General features: G+C 45.7%; 1 protein-coding gene across 9 annotated transcripts in view; it reads right to left on the bottom strand.

Moving 5' to 3' along the window:
* The window catches only part of FBRSL1 (fibrosin like 1), a 714,791-nt gene that overhangs the window by 355,504 nt on the left and 336,828 nt on the right, over positions 1–22,459 (bottom strand). For all 9 annotated transcript variants that reach the window (XM_024218289.2, XM_024218285.2, XM_024218290.2 and 6 more), the window contains exons 3-4: positions 18,528–18,629; positions 1,451–1,486 (exon numbers count right to left, since the gene is read on the bottom strand). In XM_024218289.2, coding sequence (XP_024074057.2) covers positions 1,451–1,486; positions 18,528–18,629 — 138 coding nt within the window. The remainder of the gene's footprint in view (positions 1–1,450; positions 1,487–18,527; positions 18,630–22,459) is intronic.

Here is a 22,459-nt window from a genome sequence, read left to right as displayed (position 1 = left end):
ATGTCAACATCCGCGGACGTCACCAAAATATTATTTGTAAAGCCTTTAGACTCCAAACCATGAGATACTATCATGCCAATGCACTTCACACTGCCATTGTGCCTCTGTCACAAGAGTATGTGTGTGATGCTGTCACTCTGAAACTGGGACAGATCTTACAGCTTCCCAATGTTAATGTGTACATCACACCAGCTGGGCACGCACAGGTTCCATCACATTACTCAGATAATCTCTCTCTCTCCCCCTCGTGTCAAATGGACAAATGTACAACATACATCATTAAAAAGAATCATTCTCAATTACTTTAAAAGGCTTTGTGTCAGGTTGTTACATCAACCTCATAAACAATATGTAACAACCTGCCCCCCTTTTTAAACTATATTGTTAAAAGGAAGCAGCGGTGGCTCTTGATATAAGACACACATTCCGTGTCATTCACCTAGAAGATAAAACTTATGTCGTGATGAACTTGCAACAGGAGTGCCTACTGTCAGTTAGTATATGTAGGGATTGTTAAATGGGTTAACACACTTCTAATTCAGATCATCATACAACTTCACTTACAACCTCTGCACCAGTAATCAGAAAACACATGACTTGATAGGAGACCAGCAATGTCATTACATGCATCTAAATGCCATACATTTCTCCTAAGAGTTGTGTGTAATATAAATCCAGGACTTTAGTGATGTCTTAAATAAACGTATACCTGTGTGTCTCTTGTCTCATATAAATTCCATACAATACACTTGTAGGCCCGATTTTCAGGTGGATGAGTGCAAGGCACATGTACAAACGAGTGCATCACATCTACACGGAAAAATACCATTGTTGTGCATACAAATCACTTCAAGTATCTGCACATACAAATGGCCAGTTAAAAACCATTGTGGAACTTTATCTGCATGCATCTACTTTTGAACCTCAGGGCCTATAACATTGCCTATAATTATGGCATCCTGGTTTACTGGAGGCAAAAACAATCATGCTACCCGGTTTTCAAATCAAGTAAGATTTATTCTGTTCTGATCAGTTATACAGCACAGTGTTTGCCAGCAAGAGAATTTAACATTTGTTTGGTTTGGTTTTGGGTGGAATATTTTCAAAGGCACAAAGGGGTAGTTAGAAAATCAATGGGAGACAGGCATCTATCTTAGAAAATCTCCTCCTTTTTATTTCTTAAATTTTCATTACCTGATTGACTAGTCAGAAGTAGGGGGGGGGGGGGGGGGCATGAAGAAAACAAAATTCCAGAGACCTGAAAATAGGCAACTCAACGTTCTCTCGTGTGCAGAAGGTCTCTCTTGCTAGAAACACAAGACAGTGCTTTGCTCAAAGCTTATTTTTCATGTTTTGTATTCCCTCAGTGTCAGTGGATATGCAACAGGTAATATAAACCTCTGCAATCAACAGCAACAATAGTGAAAGAATTAGCTGTAAAATGACTTACGGAATAGCCTCTTCCTGAAAGCGATTGAGCAGAACTCTGTAGGAGGAAACAATATGCCACAATAAGTAATGCGAGAGATTATGTGTAATGTAATATAAGTAACATTGTGAGATTTCCCCCCCAACCCAATTTTTTTGGGGGAAACTTTACAACTAAGCACCTCTTCAGTTAGTTTCTGGCATTCTCCATGTTGCTGCCCCAGTCACTTTGTAACAGTCAAAGAGCATTTCCAGGTGCTGGCTCAAAGGCTATTTTAATACTTAAACTGTGACAAACTATATTGTGTGTGTGTGTGGGCGGGGGGGGTTATTTGGGGTTCAATAGCTCTTTTCAATTGAGGTGGGGTCTCTCACATTTATTCATAATGTGGCCCACATCTTAGCAGAAGCCCCGATTCAAGAATGTAATCGGGATGTGCTTAAATTCATCCCTATCCAGTACAGAATTTAAGGCTATGTCTACACTACAGCTTATGTTGGTGTAACTTATGTCGCTCAGGGGGGTGATTTAGGCTAGGTCTACACTACAGCGGGGGGTCGACCTAAGATACGCAACTTCAGCTATGTGAATAGCGTAGCTGAAGTGGCGTATTTTAGGTCGACTTACCTGGCTGTGAGGACGGCGGCAAGTTGACCGCTGCCGCACCGCCGTCGACTCCACTGCCGCCTCTTGCCGCGGTGGATTTCCGGAGTCGACGGCAGAGCGATCAGGGATCGATTTTATCGCGTCTTCACTAGACGCAATAAGTCAATCCCCCATAGACCGATTGCTACCCGCCGATCCGGCGGGTAGTGAAGACGTGCCCTTAGTCACACACACACACCAAGTGACATAAGTTACACCGACATAAGCGATGGTGTGGACAGCTTCTTCCACCAACATAGCAACTGCCACTCGCGGGGGCTGGAGTAGTTAAGCCGACGAAAGATGGGTGCAGCTGCACCTGTAAACACTCTAGTGTAGCCATGCCCTAAGTTTGACTTCAAAGGGTATTTCTACACTGCAATCAAAGGTGTGACAGCAGCAAGTGCAGACTAGGGTGACCAGATGTTCCGATTTTATAGGGACAGTCCCGATATTTGGGGCTTTGTCTTATATAGGTGCCAATTACCCCCCGCCACCTCCTGCCCCGATTTTTCACCCTTGCTCTCTGGTCATCCTTGTGCAGACATATCCAAGGTAGCTTTGATCTAGCTCGTGTGAATTACAATAGCAGAGAAGTTTGGCAGCACAGGTTAGCCCAGGGGTCTCAAACTCAGATGACCCCGAGGGCCGCATGAGGACTAGTGCATTGGCCCGAGGGCCGCATCACTGAACTCCCCCCCCCTCGGCTGCCTCTGGCCCCGCCCCCACTCCACCCCTTCCAATTAGGCCCCACCCCTACCCCACCTCTTCCCACCCCTTCCCTGCCCCATTCCAATCCCTTCCCTGAAGTCCCCACCCCAACGCTGCCCCCAGGGGGTGCAGAAAGGGTGCAGGGTGCAGTGGGGGCTGAGGGCAGGGAGTTGAGGTGCAGGAGGTGTGCAGAGTGCTCAAGGCAGGGAGTTGGTGTGTGGGGTACAAGAGGGGTGCGGCAGGGGGTCAGGGTGCAGAGTGCAGCAGGTGGCTGAGTGCAGGAGGGGTGCGGGATGTGGCAGGGGGCTCAGGGCAGGGAGTTGGGGATGCAGGCGGGGTGTGGGATGTGGCAGGGGGCTCAGGGCAGGGAGTTGGGGTGTGGGATGGGGCAGGGGGCTCAGGGCAGGGAGTTGGGGTGCAGGCGGGGTGTGGAATGTGGCGGGGGCTCAGGGCAGGGAGTTGGGGGTCCAGGAGGGGTTCAGGGTGTGAGCTCCAGCCTAGTGCCGCTTACCTAGAGCAGCTCCAGGGTGGCAGCGGCGCTCACTGGGGCCAGGGCAGGCTCCCTGCCAGGGCCGGCTCTAGAATTTTTGCCGCTCAAGGCAAACACAATTTTGGCCGCCCCCCCCCGCCCCGCCCCGCCCCAACTCCACCCCTTCCCCCAGGCTCTCAAGCCTGGGAGGGAGGGGGAGCAGCGGCGCGCGAAACAGCTGTTTCGCGCGCTGCGGCCGCTCGGGATCTCCCCCTCCCTCCCAGGCAGCAGCAGCAGAGGTGAGCTAGGGCGGCCGGGGCACATTTTTAGGGGCGGCATTCTGGCTCCGGCCATGCCGCCCCTAAAAATGTGCCGCCCCAAGCACCAGCTTGTTTGGCTGGTGCCTAGAGCCGGCCCTGCTCCCTGCCTGCCTTGGCCCCGGCTCCCTGCTGCTCCGTTCCAGGAAGCAGCTGGAACCGTGTCCCTGCAGCCCCTGGGGGAGGGGCTCAGGCTTCCCTGCTTGTGCGGCTCTGGCCGCTCTTCTAGGTACCTCCCACGAAGCTCCCATTGGCCGCGGTTCCCTGTTTCCGGCCCATGGGAGCTGTGGGGGGCGGTGCCTGGAAGGAGGCAATGCCGGAGCCCTCTGCCTCTGCCTCCTTCCCCCTCCCCCCGGCCCGAAGAGGCGTGCTGCCAGCTGCTTCAGAGAGCAGCGCGGCGCTTGCAGCAACAGGAGGCAATCCCACGGGTAGGCAGAGGGGCGGGGGGGGGCGCGCGGGGAGCTTGGCGGGCCACACACAAGAGCCCCGCGGGCCGCATGCAGCCCGCAGGCCACGTGTTTGAGACTCCTGGGTTAGCCTCTGATTGCAGTGTAGACATACCTCAAGGGACTTAAGCAGACACTTGGGCCATGTCTACACTACAGATTTAGTGAAAAATCCACACCCCTGAGTGATGTAGTTACACCAACCTAACCCCCAGTGTAGACAGCGCTATGTCGGTGGGAGAGCTTGTCCTGTCGACATAATCCACCTCTGTGAGAGGTCGTAGCTAACTACGCCAATGGGAGAAACTCTCCCATTGGCATAGTAGTGTCTTCACTTAAGCGTTACAGCTGAACTGATGCACCATTTTAAGTGTAGACCTGCCCTTAGGAATCTTGAATTGGGGCCAGACAGATTGTCTCATGGACCACCTCCCCTCCCACTTAAGATCATGCAGCCAGACCTCTCCTCCCGCTCACAACTGAGCAAACCCCCTCTACACCGGCCAGTGATTGCACAAACCACAAACCACCTCCTCTTCCCATTCTCCCTTGTGATAGCTCCCTTGTGATAACTGCGCTAACCGCTGGCATGGAGCAGCAATACTGGGAATGCTCTGATCTATCTTAAACAGCTTTCGTAAGTCCTGTCCCTTTTGAGTACAATTAAACCATACTGTAAATTTGCTCTTCATTTCATCCACCCCCTTCCCCTGCCCATACTTCTCCATGTCTCGGAGCCCCTACTCTCCTCTCCCCTGCACACGCTACTCTGCCACTTGATTCCCTTTCTCCTCTGCTTCACTGGACAGACTGCCCAGCCACCTGGTGCTTTTCTCCCTCTGGATATGTTGTTGAGCTGTCTCATTGCCTGTTTCTGTGGACTTTACTCTCTCTCTGTGGCTGATACCTCGACTCCTCCTCTTTTGTAACACTGAACCCTAATAGAGGCAACTAGGCTGGTTCCTTCTTCTTGTTCCCAGCTGCTGCTTCAGGCCTCCAGGCTCCTGCTAGAAGCAGCTGGAAGCCAAGAAAAGGAACAAGCACCATGTGACCAGCCAGTCCTCCAGCAATTGGCATGGTCTGAGGATGCTTTACAAGATAGCTATGTTTTATTAACCCCCTTTTACACGCAGGGTAAACCCAGTTATACAAAGGTTAAGAGAACTGCCCAACATGACAGAGCAGGTAGTGGAAGAGCTCAAGATAGAATCCAGGAGTCATAGTTGCCCATTTCCGAGATAATCTAATGGTCCCAGTTGCCTTGATATAGCTTAGATGTGGAGTGGAAAAGCATGAGAGAAAACCCACCCATTTTGTCCCAAGTCCAGCTTGTTGAAGGTTTAACTTGAGGACTTGCTTATCACACTGCAACTATGACAGGAATCATTTACCACATTACCAGAAGGTTACAAAGCACTGACATCCTGCGTTTTTAATGCTAGGTGACTGCAAAATTGTAATCAGTGGTAATCCCCACTTCCCTCTGTAATTTAACAACAACTATTCTGTATTACCACTCCACATGCTTACTAACAGAAGCCACGCAACTCAGATATCCCCAGATCCTAGGCTTCCAAGCTGAATACGAACAGTGAAGCTTTGACTGGGAGCTCTCTGACAGCAGTAACATAAATTAAATTGCTTACAATGTTTAGGCTTTAGCCTCTCACATATTACACACAGATCTGACCTCTGCCTCTAAACATTACTAAGGGTTCAGGGTTATAAATAAGTCTTTTAATGTAAAGTGGCTAGAAATAAAGCTACTGAGTGATGAAATGAAGGGCAGTAGCATTTATGGGATTTCTGAGCTGCTACCAAAAAAAAAAACCCTCAACAACCCCCAAATACTAATAAACTAAAAACCAGGGAACTCATCATAATGTTAATAACATCACCCCATTTGCAGAAAGATATTCAGCAGATAAATTACATTACCTGTTCTGCCAATTTGATAGCTTGCCCATATAGTCAACATATCAAACATAAAAAATAAGGCAGACAAAGAACTGAGAAGGAGGCAACATATTTGCTCGGTAGGGAGGTGAGGGAGGGGGGCTGTATTAACTCTCTTGACCTTTCAGTTTAAATACAGACACTGACAAGGAGTTTAGCAAAACGGAAGAACAGGAGGTTTCATTACCAGCTCCCTTATGGGATTTTAAATGCAGCTCAGAGCATCCTTTGTTTTAAAAAGACAAAAGCAGCAATCAGTGCATAATATGTTGTACCTGAAATAATGATGATCGAATGGCACTTCATTGACATTTTTCACAGCTAAAAAGCTCACTGTTACAAAGAAACTCCCCCTTCCCTCCCCCCAAATTTAATATTAACATTTCCTGGACCAGGAAAAGGATATTTTTCTGTTATAGACTTTTCACTGCATATGTAAAGCTAGTCATTGGTAACACTTTGGATCTAATTCTTAACATCCCTTCCAACATCTCACATATTTAGACTCATGTGAGTCCAAGACCCCCGCTTCCACAGCAGTTTGCATGGACGTCTCCTAATAGAGGCCTGACTTTTGTTGTTTTCTGGGAGAACCAGGAACATTCTAAGTTCTTTAAAAACAATCCATATCCAACTGCGGCATTCAGAACCTCTAAAAGCCCCAAACGATAAGTGCCGTGAGAGTACCAGAGTAATATCCATGCATTTTGATCTGCATTCCTAGAATGAGATTCTTTTGATTTTACCTCAGGATAATCCATTTAAACACACTGACAGGCCCCGATCCTGAAGCCTTTACTCAACCCTTATGTAATGAATCATCGCTGCATACACAAAGACATGACTGTCAGCAGAAACAGAACTGGGAGCACCAGTATCAAGAATATAGGCCTCTCCCACTCAAATCAAAGTGAATCATTTTATCTTGTTTTAATTTTGTTTTTACCAAATAAGCATTTCCCCTGGTTTGCAACCCAAATGACACAATGCTGCACGACTGTGCTGCCTGAAAATGAAAGAGCCGTGATTTTTTGGTGTGAATTTCATTGGGCAAGTTCTGAGAAATGCAAAGTAGTAAACAAACGGTACAAATAACAAGTCATTTGTGAAACAACTAGCAGCGCAAACTTCTTCATATTGCCCACTAAACTGTGTCTACCCTGCTCTAGAGGGGTGACATCTAAGAAGCAAGAGGGTAATTCGTGCCCAGTTAATCCTATGCCTGTCTGCCAACAAGGGTGCCAATTAGCATTAATTGTGATAGGATGACACTTTGATACGGGCACCTGTCCATAAGGAACAGAGATGCAAGCAATAATTCTTTCCATGTAGGTCACAAACAAGGTGTCAAATGCCTTCCAGTGATTTTCCAACCTCGAATGGAGTTGAACCATTGACTTTGGGTACGTCTACACTGAAAAACAAACCTCCACTGCAGTGAGTCTCAGGTAGGCTCCTGCTACGTGGTTAAAAATAGCAACATAGATGTTCCCACTCAAGCTGGAGCCTGAGCTCTGAGACCCACCCCGTCCTCAACAGGCTTCAGAGCTCCAGCCCAGGCCCGAACATCCACACTGCAATTGTTAGCCCTGTCGTGCATACGCCCTGACCCTGTGAGCCTAAGTCAGTTGATCCATGCTCAGACTTGCTGCCCTGGGTTGTGTTTTTTGCAGTGTAGATGTACCCGTTAGATTTGAAAGGCTTTATTATCTCCTTACCAATACTCTCGAGCCATCCTGTCACTCTAATTTTGTTTTCAAAAGTTATTTTATTCCTGATAAACACTGCATTGCTTGTAATTTGGGGTGGGGGAGAATCATGTCAAAACTATGATTGTGCCAAAGATCTTTAGCTGGATTTTAAGAACTTCTATTAAGAGTTACTCTCTCCCTAGCAATACAAATGTCTTCATCCCACTGTATTTTGACTAAGCAAAAGAGATATCCCCTTTGATAGTTTGGGTAACAGAGTCATGACATAGATTAAAAATTGGGGATAGTAACTCTATTTGGTATTAAGCTTTTATCTGTCTTTTTTATCTATGAAATTTGCATAGTCCCCATCACTATAGTATCTGAGCAGCTCACAATCTTTAATGTACTTATCCTCAGAACACTTCTGTGAGGAATGGAAGTGCTCTTATTCCCATTCTACAGATGGGGAATTGAGGCACAGAAAGGCTAAGGCCCAAATACACAAGAGAGACTTGGAGGTTGTGACACTGAGTGTCACCCAACTCTTAGAACTCCTAGAAAATCACAGGAACACTGCTATCCACAAAGCCAGAGTTGGACGCCTAGGCTCCTATAGAATGGATGGGGAGAGACAGTAATCTTAGAATGAGATCCACAAAACGAGGGAGCCACAAAATTAGGGCCAAAGCTAGCCAATGGCAGATGCCAACAAGACCGGTGTGTGCTAAGCTCTGTCCCTCTTTCAGAGTTCGGTGCCTAAGTCCAGGCTGCAGGGAGGTGCCTATCTCTGCTAGCGATTCATGAACTGGGAGACGATGGGCATCGGGCCACCTAAGTTGCATGCAGGACCCAATCCACTAGACATGCTCAGGGGGCTTCTAACTCCATATCAAACTGCCAGGTAGAAGGAAACCTCCCTTGTAACCTTTAGCCTAGTGAATAGGGTATTCACCCGGGATGTGGATACCCTGGATTCAATTCCCCATTCCGCCTGAGGAAAAGAAGGCATCTGCCACCTTGAATGTGAGTGCTCTAACCACCAGGCTATGGAATATTCTCATATGGGTCTCCCTCAGTCTCTCCTATTAAAGTTGTTCCACTTCATTAAATAATTTAATAATTAAATATTAATTGGGCCAGAGATAGAGCTTGAATGATTCAATAGTCTAGTGGTTAGAGCACTCACCCGAGAGGTGGCAGATCCCTGTTCAAATCCCTCCTACCCCACCACCCCCAGCCTCGGAGCAGGCCCACCAGATCAGGCCCTGCATGCAACTTAGGTGGCCGAATGCCTGTCTTTCCCAGTTTGAGAGTCCCTTTGGGGCTTAGGCAGGAGACAGACGTCTGGTGCCTAGAGGGAGGCAGCATTGTGTGCGCTCAGAGGCAAGAACATAGGCGCCTAGGGAACTGTTACTGCAAAAACTCAACCGCTGAGTGACTTTAGGATTAGGCGGCAGCTGAGCAGGAATTTTGTGGATCACAGTGGCACCTAAGTACCTTTGTGGAGCCCACTCTAAGTCACTTGCCCAAAGTGATACTGGAAGTCCATGACAGAGCAGGGAACTGAACCTGGATCTCCTAAGCTAGTGCCCTAATCTCTGAACTATCCTTCTCTTCTCTGGAACACAGGTCCAAATTTATCTTCCCCACAGACCATACCGCATGATGTTGTTAGCCAGCACTGAGAAGAATTAATAAATAATCCTGATAAAACTAATTTTTGGTTTAATTTCTACTCAGGGAAACTTACCTCAGACGGCCCCATGCCATTTATCCAGTTTTATAGGCAGGGTGAGTTGAAATACAAGGAGGCAAAATTCTCCATCTATCCATCCAGGCATTTATAACACTCGTATCACCATCGTGTTAGTTCAACTTCAGCCTTTAAATACTGGTGGGATCTAGTATTTCTATTTCCCAGGATGGGCTTTAAAAACCAGACCTCACTCTTTGGACGGGAGGGAGGGGACAACAGAGGCCGGGAATAAGCCTGTAGTTTAACCAGGAGCATCTTTATGCAATTAGTCACACCCCTCTCTGTGCTAATGCAATGAGGTCAATTGACTTGCCAAATGTCAGACAGTGCGTCAAGTATTCATTCAGATTAGAAACCAGGACCTGCCTGGATAACCACACCACAATGTGATTTCTGGATGTTATGCAAAACTTGATTCATCTTCTCTCTTTAATTTTCCCATTTTATATGCTCATATAAACAAAGGAGTTTCAATGTTTGCAACAGTTAAAAACTAAACGGATTTCTTAATGGATACAAAATTATGTAAGTTCTAAACCTCTGTAATTGGCTTGACAAGCCTTTAAGGAAAAAGAGAGCCTCCTATGAAAGAGGATATTAGAATCCCAGCACTAGCAGCCACAGAAACAACAAGGAAAGGGAACTGATGACTAGTGATGGTCAGATGGATCCTAGAAATCCATTTGCCATGGAAAAACACAGAATTTGCATTTTTACAGAGAATCTTTAGTTTTTACATTTTGTGAAAAAAATAAACACATATACAGTGGAATCCCGGTTATCCGATCTAAATGGGACCGGGGCCGGATCGGATAATAAAAAATTCGGTTAATCAGGAGAATGGGCAGGGACCTGCTGTCAGCTCTGGGTGGCAGGGCTCTGGCTCTCAACTTACAATATATCATTGTGTTCAACTGATACCTATATATACAGTGTGGCTAGAGAAACTAAAGTTCAGCGCAGGGATCGGCAACCTCTGGCACGCAGCTCGCCAGGGTAAGCACCCTGGCGGGCCGGGACAGTTTGTTTACCTGCCGCATTGGCAGGTTCGGCCGATCGCGGCTCCCACTGGCTGCGGTTCGCCGTCCCAGGCCAATGGGGGCGGCGGGAAGCCACGGCCAGCACATCCCTCGCCCGCACTGATCCCTGGTTGCCGACCCCTGGTTCAGCGTTTCATTTTAATCGCAGAAAAATGCGGATTTGTTTTTTTTAAATCGGAGAATTTTGCTTTTTTTTATCATGGAAAACTAGGATCCCTGGTGATGTGTGAACCTTATTTCATATACAGCATTCTGGGCAATAACATGAGGTGACTGTTTGTTTCTAAAACTAAACTGGTTTTTATTGAGAAAACTATTTAGAGATGCTAAAACTGCAACTAGCATTCAAGCCATGTGCAAACAGACTGGATTTTTGGTGCCTCCTACAAAACTCTGCCCTCCTGAAACCTGGGCTCCTCCCTCCATATTCCACGCAGGCTGCTGCAAATCTCACTACAGGTTCAGCTTGGGTAACAAGGGTCACCAACTCTCACAATTTTTGCAATGTTTGAGGTTTTGTTTAGAGCCCCAGTGCCTAGAAACAACTCATTATATAAGAATCTAAACTTACATTTGTTTTAAAAGAAGCAAGTTTCTAGCACTCATGCTTGCAGAGAAAAGCTTGAAAATGTGACTCCTCGAGGGTCAAAAACCAAAAAGCAACATTAAATAACCCCAAATTTACTATTTTGGGTTAAAAATCATGATTTTTAAGCCAATCTCATCATTTATGGGGGCCTGAGTCATGGTTTGATAACTTTTGGGGTTACCAGTACAGAGTACCCACCTCCCAAATAACACCACTCCACTCTTATCTAGCATTTCTCAAAGAGCGCTATACAAATCAGTATAATTCATCCTCATATCACCCTGCAAAGCCAGTCAGTAAAATGTGTTTCCCCATTTCACACATGGGGAAACTTCAGCTGAGAACTCTGGGCCCTGAGCACCCAGCAGTTTTCACTGAGTTCAACTCGAGCCATAGGGTATGTCTACATTGCAAAGAAAAACCCACGGCATCAAGTCTTAGAGCTCAGGTCCATTGATTTGGGCTCGTGGGATTCAGGCTGTGGGGCTAAAAGAAGCAGTGTAGACGTTCCCCCCTGGGCTAGAGCCTGGGCTCTGAAATTGGACGAGCTGGGAGGGTCTCAGAGCCTGGGCTCCAGCCCGAGTGGGAATGCCTACGCTGCTATTTGTAGCCCAAGCCTCACGAGCCTGAGTCAGTTGACCTGGCCTCTGAGACTTGGCACCACGAGTTTTCCTTTACAGTGCAGACACACCCTTAGATGCTAAGCCCTTCTGAAAGTCAGGCCCAAGATGACTTGGCCCAGGCCACACAGGGAGTCAGCGGAAGAACTGCGATTCTGTTTCAGAAGTTCTCAATTCTGAGGCTTGGGCTAACATTGTAAGGTCACACTTCCCCCTGTAATAAAAGACCATCTCCCTTCTCTTCTCTCCCAACTCAGCTAAATCCTCTTTCCTTTTCATGACCTTGCTTTCACCCCTGTTAACTCTTGCTCCTCCTTTACTATACTCCTGTCCATAGCTCTGTTAGTGAGTCTCTGCTCAGCGTACAGTCATGGTGTGGGGCTTCTAAATTGGTTCTCTCGTGACCATTATCCATAGGCAGGCCTTGGCTGGTATGCATGTGTGCATACATCCATTTCAGCACTGTTCCTCTCCCTCTGGGGCCAGATCAATAGTCAATCAAGAAAACATGAGGATGCTAAAAAAAATTTCAGATGCTATGCAACTTTCCATACACAACTCTGCCAACATACTTCCATCTCAACTGACGATACCTTCTGTTATTCCTGTCCTCCCACATAAGCTTTGTTAATGCATCCAACTCCTGACTTGCACTGTCCTCTGCTAGCCATTCCTCAGCCCAACAGCACGTGAATGCACCTCCAACTTGACTTGCAATTCCTCCTACTATTAAATTACAACTAGCACTATTTATTTGTATTACAACAACATCCAGCAGCCCCATTCAGGATTAGGACCCCATTGTGTCAGCGGCTGTATAAATGTGAAATAAGGGAGAACATCTGCCCCAAAGAGCTTACTGTCTAAATATTGGAAGTCTACGCTTCCGATGGAGCTACTCCAATACACCATCTTTCCAGGCTACATCACCTTTGCTATTCCACTCCTGAGCCCCAAAGAGCACTATCAATGCATCTTATTCCTCACCTGTAAGCACACTACACTATTTCTCTTCCAAACCCCTTCCTCTATCCCGAGCTAAGACTGTGAACTAACATGTGCCAAACTATGTGATGGTTTTGTGAAGTGGACAAATAAGGGTGGAGACCACAGGACTCTCTTATGCTTCTGATGTTTGATAATTGTCCTGGGAAAGGACTTAAGCCCCAGGCATACCCAATAGATCACCAGCTTGGCATACAGTATTGCACTTGCTATTACACCTGCAGCTGCTTTCATCCATCTGCCCCAGCAGTGGGCAGTGTAGTACAAAGCGTAGGAACATGAAGGGGAGAAAAACAATAAGCCTGATAGAACACAAAGAAGAGCAGTTCACAATACATGTGCAGCTGGAAAATCACTAGGGCTTTATTGTACACCTCTACTGGAGAAACCATTTCACATCTAGACTATGTAGTATGTTAAACACTGATCCAAAAATGGATCCAAAAACATTCAAGGAAGGGGGCGGCGTGGGGGGGACGGACTCCGCATTTCTGCTTTTTTGACACAGGGATTTCTGTTTGCTTGTTACATTGTAAAAATGTTTTCAAAGCAGGCAGCTGGGAGAAAAGAGAGAAAAAGCCCAAAATGACTTACTACAGGGGCTTGTATTTTTGGGCACAGCCTAAAGTCAATCTCCTGAAAAAGAGAGTTTTGTCTCTAAAGTGGCCAGCACCTCTTGCAACATATTTCCTAATCAGCTAGTATTTATGGTCGATATTTTATATTTCCAATTTCCCCCTAAGGGCTCATGAGAAAGCAGCACACCTGCCAACCTTTTCAGCTGGGCCAATAATTGCCAATTTGCTCTTTGCCTTAGTATATCACTCAATTTAGCCCTTGCTGTGCCCTGCATACATCCTCATTCATCTAGGTGCCCCCATGACAATTAGAGTGTTAGCTTCAGCTAACTAGGGCAACTATTCTACTAGGGTTGGAAGACAATTATTAGTCTATTTTCCCATCTTGTGGCAACAAAATTGAGAATCCATGACAATTACATTCAGCAATTCTGTCCTCTCCCTCTCCCCACCTTGCGAATATTTCAAATTATCACAGCTCTACTAGCACATTCAAATTTTCCACGTTCACAGGGAGTGAGGGTTCTATTTAAATGATAATGAGGGACGATCCATTCAATTTAGTGAGGGAGAAAATCCATTAAAATTCAGGCAGTTCTTAAGCTGATGGGTCAAGAAAAAGATAAAACCTTTTTTAAAGCCATTATACAAAGGTCTGTGTGGATTTTTTACACTGTTTGGGACATCAGAAAAGATTAGGACAATTACAGAAGGGAGGGGGAGCAAAACCCAAACCTCTCAGTTTTACTTGGGTCAACACAACAAGCAGCAATGGGGCTTATCTGTCTCTTAGTTCTTTGCTAACTTTCAATTACCTTACTATGAAAGATAGCAGAAAAAAATCCTGTTTTGGAAAGCAGCTGTTGACTTTGTGTTCTAAAGGAACCTGATAGGACACCAAGAACATGAGTTGCAGAGACCTTTGCTTTGTAATAAATTAAAAGGGAATTTACCGTTGACCATTGCAAGTACAAACAAGTGTAAAGTCTCATCCTTCCCCGCCCCTTTAAAAAAGAATTATTTGTCATGCAAACATTGGTTAAAACTTCGTTTTCCCATAATAGGCTTATCATATCGATGAGAAACCAGTCCCAAATAAATCAAACATTTGCAGTCAGAGATAATTTCACTAGATCAAAATATACATTTTCCCCTCAATGATCTATAATAAACGGCACTTCCAGCAACATCTGGAAAGATGCACTGTACAACACAGAGTATTATTGTTATACTATAAAGCTTTAGTGCTCTTTCCACAAGGAAATTTCACTGTGCCAAAGCAGAGTGAGTGTGAGTGAGAGAAAGGGGGCGTGCATGGGGGTGTGTGTGTGTGAGTGAGAGAGAGAGAGAGAGAGAGAGACAGAGAGAGAGAGAGAGACTCAGTCAATCACTTCACTTCAGTTTCCTCTAGGGTGTAATTATTTCATGACAGACCAGGCCACCTCTTGCCTTCATGGTCCATCAGAGACTAAAGACATGCATTAATGTAAATAAAACACATCTTACTGGCACCCCATTAAATAAGTCATCTCAAGAAACAATTCATACAGAGAAACTAAGTTGCTCCTAATAGCACCTCCTAAATGCAGAACTGCACTGAAGTGAGAGAGGAGCAGCCAAGGAATGCCACAAAGGAATGTGCGTGATGGCCCTACAGTGCTCCCAGAGCAGTAACTTTAACGCATACATCCTTCTGCACACCTGCTGTGCCACGGTATAGCAGCCAAATCTGCTAGCACCTGCTTCATTTACTCTGGTTGTTGCCACAAGTTAATAGGGATCGAGGTGGGAGAAGAAGGCATTACAAAGCAGGCATCACAAGACTGTTTTGAGCCCAAACACACTGAGAAACAGCAGGACAGCTAGTCAGACTGAGCAAGCAATGGGCCAGATGCCTGAGGCAGCATGATATGTCAGCAAGAAAAAGTAACTGCTCTAGGACAATTGTGTTTCAGAGCCTCAATTTGTAATCCCTCCAGCGGCCCCTAAGGGGGAAGAAAAATAAAACCCCTTCCCTTTACATCTTTAGTGCACGATGGGGGTTTAATCCTCTAAGTGCCACACATAAGGGGTCAAGTCAGTTCAATTGCACACCATCCATTTGAAGGATATGCCAGGAGATGCATCTATAGAGCCATATGGGGGCCTTATCGGATGGACAGTAGAATCCTATGTTAATCCACACTCCTCATAGCATGCACACAAAAAATCTTGGGTCTTCTTCCCCACTTCTCTGCAAAAGTGTACCAGCAGATTGCAACAGTGCAGCCTTTGAAGGCTTACTTTGTAACTGTTACTAAATAGGCTACCAGACATTTACTACCTTGTGATGAATTGTTGTGAAAAGTACATTAAAACTCAACTGCAATCATCAAATAACGAATAAAGTGCATTTTGTGATTCATAAACCTTGCTCTTCAAACAATGTAATTAGTCATTAACTGGAAAAATTCCATCATTTGTAATGGGTCGCTGGGTCATTAGAGCAACATAAGCGAGGTTCTACTGTATGCTCCTACCCATAGGCACCATGGCTGGAAGTCTCCAAGGAGCCTGGAAGAGTTGAACACCCAACTCACACTGAATTTCCTTGGATGAATAACTCCCTGTGAGGAGCCTATGGAGTTAGACACTCAATAAAATTCAATGAAGGTCAAATTCTTTAGGCTCTCATGCTGTAACATTGTGGGCAGGGGCGGCAGGTTTGTATAATTTTTGGTGGTGCCCAGAATGGGTCCAAATCCGCCCCCCACCCCCGCCTTGTAAGCTGATTTAAAAAAAAAAATGTAAAAATGTGCAGGCTCTGGGGTGGGCTGGGGATGAGGGGAGTGGGGTTGGGGCTTGGGCAGAGGGCTGGGGTGCGGGGGTGAGGGCTGTAGGGTAGGGCTGGAGATGAGGGGAGTGGGGTTGGGGCTTGGGCAGAGGGCTGGGGTGCGGGGGTGAGGGCTGTAGGGTAGGGCTGGGAATGAGAGGTTCACGGTGCAGGAGGGGGCTCAGGATGGGGCAGACGGTTGGGGTGTGAGCGGGTGCAGACTCTGGGGTGGGGTGGGGCCAGGGATGAGGAGTTTGGGGTGCAGGCAGGTTGCTCCTGGCTGGGGCCAGAGAGGAGGACTCCCCCCAGCCCTCTCACCCCCCGCAGCACTCACGTCACACCACTATCACTGCACATGCTCCTAGGGCCCCTCTCAGGTCCAGGAAGTTCCTTCGCCTCCCCTGTGGTGGGTGCAGGGGGAGGGGGGTTGCCATCACCTGTGCACCTCCTCCCCTGCTGCTGCCCCTCACTGTAGCTGGGGGATGGGGCTGCCTCTTGCCCAGCGTGGGGCAGGAGTAGTGACTGCTGGTGGGGGACCCCCTGTGCTGGTGGAGGGTCCAGCCGGAAAAGGGAAGGGTCCGTCTGTCCGAGGCGGAAGGGCAGGGTCAGCCTGCCCTGGCACTAGTGGAGGGGGGGCCGCTAGGACCCTGCGGAGGCAGTTGATGCCGGGAGCCGGCAGAGCAAGCACAGCATGGAGCTGCAAGGCGCAGCTGCCCAGGGCACAGGCAGGGACGCTCAGGGGAGGCGTGCAGGTGCGGCAGGCGAGGCTGGGAGAGAGACCCGGCCCCGAACATTGGTGGAGCCGGGCCTCCGTTGCCCTGAATATTGCTGGAGCCCGGGCACCACGGGCCCATATAACTTGCCGCCCCGATGGTGGGTGGGGAGGGAAAATAGCTCTCTCCCCACCTACAATGTTATAGGCGCCTCCAAGAACCTGTGACACTGGCTAACCAGTTGCCATCTAAATACTTTGACCTAAACTACTCAAACCAATCGGTAGGTCTGAATCTTTTATTCTTTCCCACCCACCCCCAGCTGTATTGAGCAGCATCAGTGTTACCAGCTGCCTCAGATCACATACTTGTCAAGAGTGACTAGAGGAAGAGAATCATGAAAAAAAGAAGAAAAAAAAAAGGACTATTACTGTTCAAACACACACAGTCAAAAACACACACACAAGATGATTTGCCCTTAAGGGATTTTCCCCCCCCCTTTTTCTTCTCCAGTGTGCTCAGATTCTTTATCCTAGAAGCAAATCACAGGGACAGCTTTTTTTTTTTCCTTCCTCCCACCATGTAGGCTGTTTACAGCACCCCATTCACACTCAAAACATGTAGAGAGAATTTTCCCCCGTCACATTTCCCTGTCAGAGCTGTCAAGCCGAATCCCGCTTTAATCTGCCAGAAGCACTTTTCTGCTGACATTTTTAATAAATACTTTCAGCTTTTAAACACATTTGTGGGAGCCATTTTTCCCCTCTTTCTTTTTCCCCCCCTTCTTCTCCTGTAGAATGGGCTCTGAAAGCCTTAATGGCAAATACATTACACTTATCAAAGGCTTTTTTCCCCCTCCTTCCTTTTGCATCCTGAAGCAGAGGTAGTGTTTTCAATTTTAAAGCTAAATTAACTGTCCAATTGAATTTGGCTGGTGTGAGCCGTTTTCTGTGACAGGTTTTAGTTATGAAGCATATTTTACATTAATAGAACTCAACATGAAAACTGCTCGCTCTGGGATTTCTGTGGCTTGCCATTGAAATGTTAAATTTAATATTTCAGACATGCTTGTGCCAGCGTTTGATTATTGTTCTTCATTTAAATCTCTCCTAACGGGAAAGGTCCTAATTAGTAAAAAATCATGTTTTAATGAAGGCGAAATGCTAATTGCTAACACAAAAAGCCTTCACATAAAATTATCCCAGCACTGCCATTGATTTCTTGGTGACTAAAAAGCCCATTTGTGTGTTTACACACGAAGGCACCATTTACTTTTGTTTTATCATAACATTTCACTCAAAGTAGAGTTGAGTTTCCTGAGAGAAAGGCAGCTCTCCACCACCACTCAAAAAACGCTCATCTTTCAGAGGCAGGAAGCATAACAATAGGTGAGCCAGCTTTGCATCCACCATAATTCTATGCAGAAGCTAAAAACAAAAGCATCTGTAAAAAGCTTTTTACACAACTTTTTTCTTTAAAAAAAATCTCAAGCCATCTTTCCCCTCAGGAATAACAATTCCATTTTGTTTTCCCATCTCTGATCTTTCACTTATCATATTATTTGCACCATGATTATAGTGTTTGCAAGGCAGCTCAACCACTTATGCCATAACATTCAATCATGACATAAAAAAAAGTTATTACACAGTGACCTCTGGATGCCAACATTTGTTCAGCGAGATTTATGAAAAGCCATGTCAGCAGCGGGAATTGCTGCAATGAAGCGGCGCTTGATTCTGGTACTTACATCACTGAGACGGTCCCTCGAGCTGCTCCGCTGAGAGCTTGTGGCCTCCCTGATGCTGTCTTCTTCGCTATTTCTGCCACTTCTGCTTGCAGGGACCTTCATCTAGAGGGAGCAAACGAAAAACAAATAGAGGATTTTCAGGCACTGCTGCATCAACTGTTCCTGAGGTCACCAAACGCAGTTTCTCAAATGTGTTCACACCTATAATTTCACTGCAGTGTGGAGAAGATGCTCTTGAGTTCATGAGACTTTTCCAAAGAGTGCCTTACCCACTTGTTTCTGCATCCCTTTCTGTTAGCATTCAAGGAACAGGTGAATTTAGCACTCATGGAAGTGGGACAGGCTAAGCCAAGTAGCTATGATCATGTAGACAATAGGCAAATTTCCCTCACAATCTACTACTAATGCACCTCAATTCAGACCTGAACCACTTCAGTACTGAACATACTCCTAACTGTGTGGAATTATTATTAATATACACATGTCTAAGGCTCCCATCCCCATACTGAGCTACCATTACTTGTTTAGAAGTACATCGGGGTCTCAAAAGAAACAAAGCTCCCCTCACCTCCCTAATAGAGTGAAACTGCTTATTTATGTGGAATAAAATTTACTGTGTGATATATTACTGTGGAGTCTCCAGTCAGTATGCAGTAACATTATGTAATAAAATAAGTCATAGTTCTGTACTGAGACAGATCAACTCATTCCTCGAAAATCTACCATTACCTCACAAGCTTCAATGTATTTTTCCTGACAATGTGTATTTAGCCCTCTGAGGTAGGGAAATGCTTTTATCCTCATTTTACAGACCAGCAACTGAGTCAGAGAGAGGCTTATGGGCCAGATTTTTAAAGGTATTTAGACACCTAACAGGATTTTCAAAAGCATCTAGACACCTAAACCTCTTGGATTTCAATGTGTGTTAGGTGCCTAGATGCTTTTGAAAATCAAACTAGGAGCCTAAATGCCTCTTAGGGATGTCTGGCAGAGCAGGAAATTGAACATAGGTCTCCTAAATCCTAGGCTAGTTCCCTAACCACTGGGCTATCCTTCCATCCTCATCGCCTTTTCACTTGTGATCTTGATTACATTTGAACCTAGAACACTAAGTGAAAGGGATAATGTCTCAAATCACAGCAATACCAGTACTTCATTCTGCAAAGACTGTAAAAGGGGAGGGGAGGAAAGGGGGAGGAAGAACAGAGCTGAAATGTCATTCACTGCCACATTCCTGGGATCGTCTACTAACAAATTATTCTGTTAATTTCCTTGTGAAATACCGGGTGGAAGGAAGTGTTTAATTTATTAATAGGTTCTATTCATATCAGTCTGCTTCTATTTAAATTACACTATTTAAAATGTTGGTTTGTACAAATTGGTACTTTTAATGGCAATAAAATTCCCTTGTTTCCCTGGGTGCAATTTCATTGCATAATCTGCAGTTCAGTGGCCAGAGACATTCGGTGGTGGTTCCAGCAGACGTTAGCACCTTCCGAGGGCATTGTCACTCCATACCCATGGAGACAGTGCCCTTCAGTACAACACTCAGGTGCTTCAGTGCACACACTCAACAGTGAAATGCTCTAGTACATACTGTACAAAGCCCCCATTCAACGCTTGGTACTGTGGCAGTTAAAATGCCTCGGTTTCTTCTCAATGAATGTGCAGGGCACTATTCCCAGACTGAGGCCAACTACTGAGCTAGCCTGGAGAATATAATACTGCTTAGCTTCAGAGAGGGTCCCGTGCAGGGTTGAGATTACGGCACATCTGGACACGTCCAAAGGCGGGGGAGAGGAGGAGAGAAAAGAGAGAGAGAGAGAGAGAGAGAGAGAGAGAGACAGTAAAAGAGTCCACCATTCCCAATGTTACTAATTCCTTAATCTCAAACTCAAATATTCACCAGAAACACATAACAAGACTAAAACCTCAGAAGTTAAAGGTCTCACCCAATCTGTTACCGAAGAGAACACAATCTTTCTTGAGCAGTAGTATGTCCCCCTGTTCCCTCACCTGACCTGTTTCCCTTTAATAAACTTTGGAGGAAAGAAACTACACCTACACATAGGAACAAATTGAGACAATTTGACCTGACAAGGTCTTGCACGGGCAAACAAATTAGCAGCATCACCGCTGCCATTAACCTTTCCGAGTAAATATCAATTATTAAACTTGCTGTACTACCTCTGTCCCCCGTTTGCTGCTGTGAATTAAGAGGGTCATCAGCCTTTTTGACAGATCTTGTTCATTTACACCTGCTGCCTGCCAGCAGGGGAGCCCACACACCCGCAGCCTGAGTGCTGAGCCAAGCTGCTTTAATTCATCAGTAATTACCCTAATGAGCCACATGCAGGACTGAACTAGGAGGACAAGGAGTTCTGCTAAATGGATGCATCGGTTTCATGGGCACTTTCTGCAGATCTGGAGATTAGTGAACTGGTCAAAAGCTTGTTTCTTGAAGTTGCTCCTGGCTTGACTGCTTGATTTTTAATCAGTTTCTCTGGATGTTGCTGTTTCAGCTATAAACATTCCCTCTGGCTGTATCCTTGAGTTGAGTCTTACTTTGCAAACTGACATCCCTTTGAATGGTCCTAGCCCTAGGAGACCATGAAATCTTTGCACAAAAGCCCCAAATGTAACAAAGCCAGAGGATGCACAGTTTCACCCTGTTTTGTTGCTTCACAATGGGTCTTCGGCAGGATCTGAACCTGGACTTTCCACACTGTAGCACAGACTTGCGCCATGAGACTGAGCTCATTTTGAAATGCCTGGTCACTCAATTACAGACCTAAAAGTCGCAATTCTTCAACAAAAAAACTTCAAAAACAGATTCCAACGAGAAACTGCAGAACTAGAATTAATTTGCAAACTGGACACCATTAAATTAGGCTTGAATAAAGACTGGGAGCGGATGGGTCATTACACAAAGTAAAAACTATTTCCCCACGCTAATTTTCCCCCTACTGTTACTCATACCTTCTTGTCAACTGTTGGAAATGGGCCATCCGGATTAGCACTACAAAAAGGTTTTTTTTCTTCTGCTGATAAGAGCCCACCTTAATTGATTAGTCTTGTTGGAGTTGGTATGGCAACACCCATTTTTCATGTTCTGTGTGTATATATATCTTCCCACTGTATTTTCCACTGCATGCAGCCGATGAAGTGGGTTTTAGCCCACGAAAGCTTATGCCCCAATAAATTTGTTAGTCTCTAAGATGCCACAAGTACTCCTCGTTCTTTTGTTGATACAGACTAACACGGCTACCACTCTGAAACCTGTGCTTACTACTGTTACAGGAAGGCCTTAGAATTATTAGAAACAAGAGAATAGAGGAAAAAAACTATTTTTTCAGTTTATTGACTTGGTGAATTTGACAGCACTTTAGATAGCCCTTTTTTCCATTTTGTCGATGGCGCACGCCTTCTCTAGGCCCTGCAATATGGTGTTTCCAGTAAAAGTAGCAACAAAGCTGAAACAGAAACTAAAGAAGCAGCAGGCAGCAGTGTACCAGGGCCAGGTTTGAGTCTATTGGATAGTTGATCTTGGGCCTGCCCCAAACACCATTCTAAGCACCAGGGGAGCAGGAAAAACAAAAACTAAAAAAATTAAAAACAAACATCCTGTCAATCTTGAAAGAGCGCTCTTTCAGGACATTCTCTTTTGTTTTAAATAATCAATTAAAAAAATTCAGGTTGACAATATCCCTTTAGGAAAGTTAAACCAAAACAGAGCAGCAATGCAAACAAGGGGGCAACTCACAAGGGTTGATCATTAGACTTGGCAACATTTGATTTTTTTTTTATACTTTTGATGGATAACATTTATTTTTCAGAATTTTTTTTTTTAGATTTTTACTGATTGCAAATGTTCACAGTTATGCAAAATTATGGGTTCTAAGCAGGGCCGGCTCTGGCTTTTTTGCCGCCCC

The sequence above is a fragment of the Terrapene carolina genome, unplaced genomic scaffold (genome assembly GCF_002925995.2).
Source record: "Terrapene carolina triunguis isolate 2854851 unplaced genomic scaffold, T_m_triunguis-2.0 Scaffold234, whole genome shotgun sequence".
Lineage (NCBI taxonomy): Eukaryota > Metazoa > Chordata > Testudines > Emydidae > Terrapene > Terrapene triunguis.
This window is presented reverse-complemented; position numbering and strand designations above follow the sequence as displayed.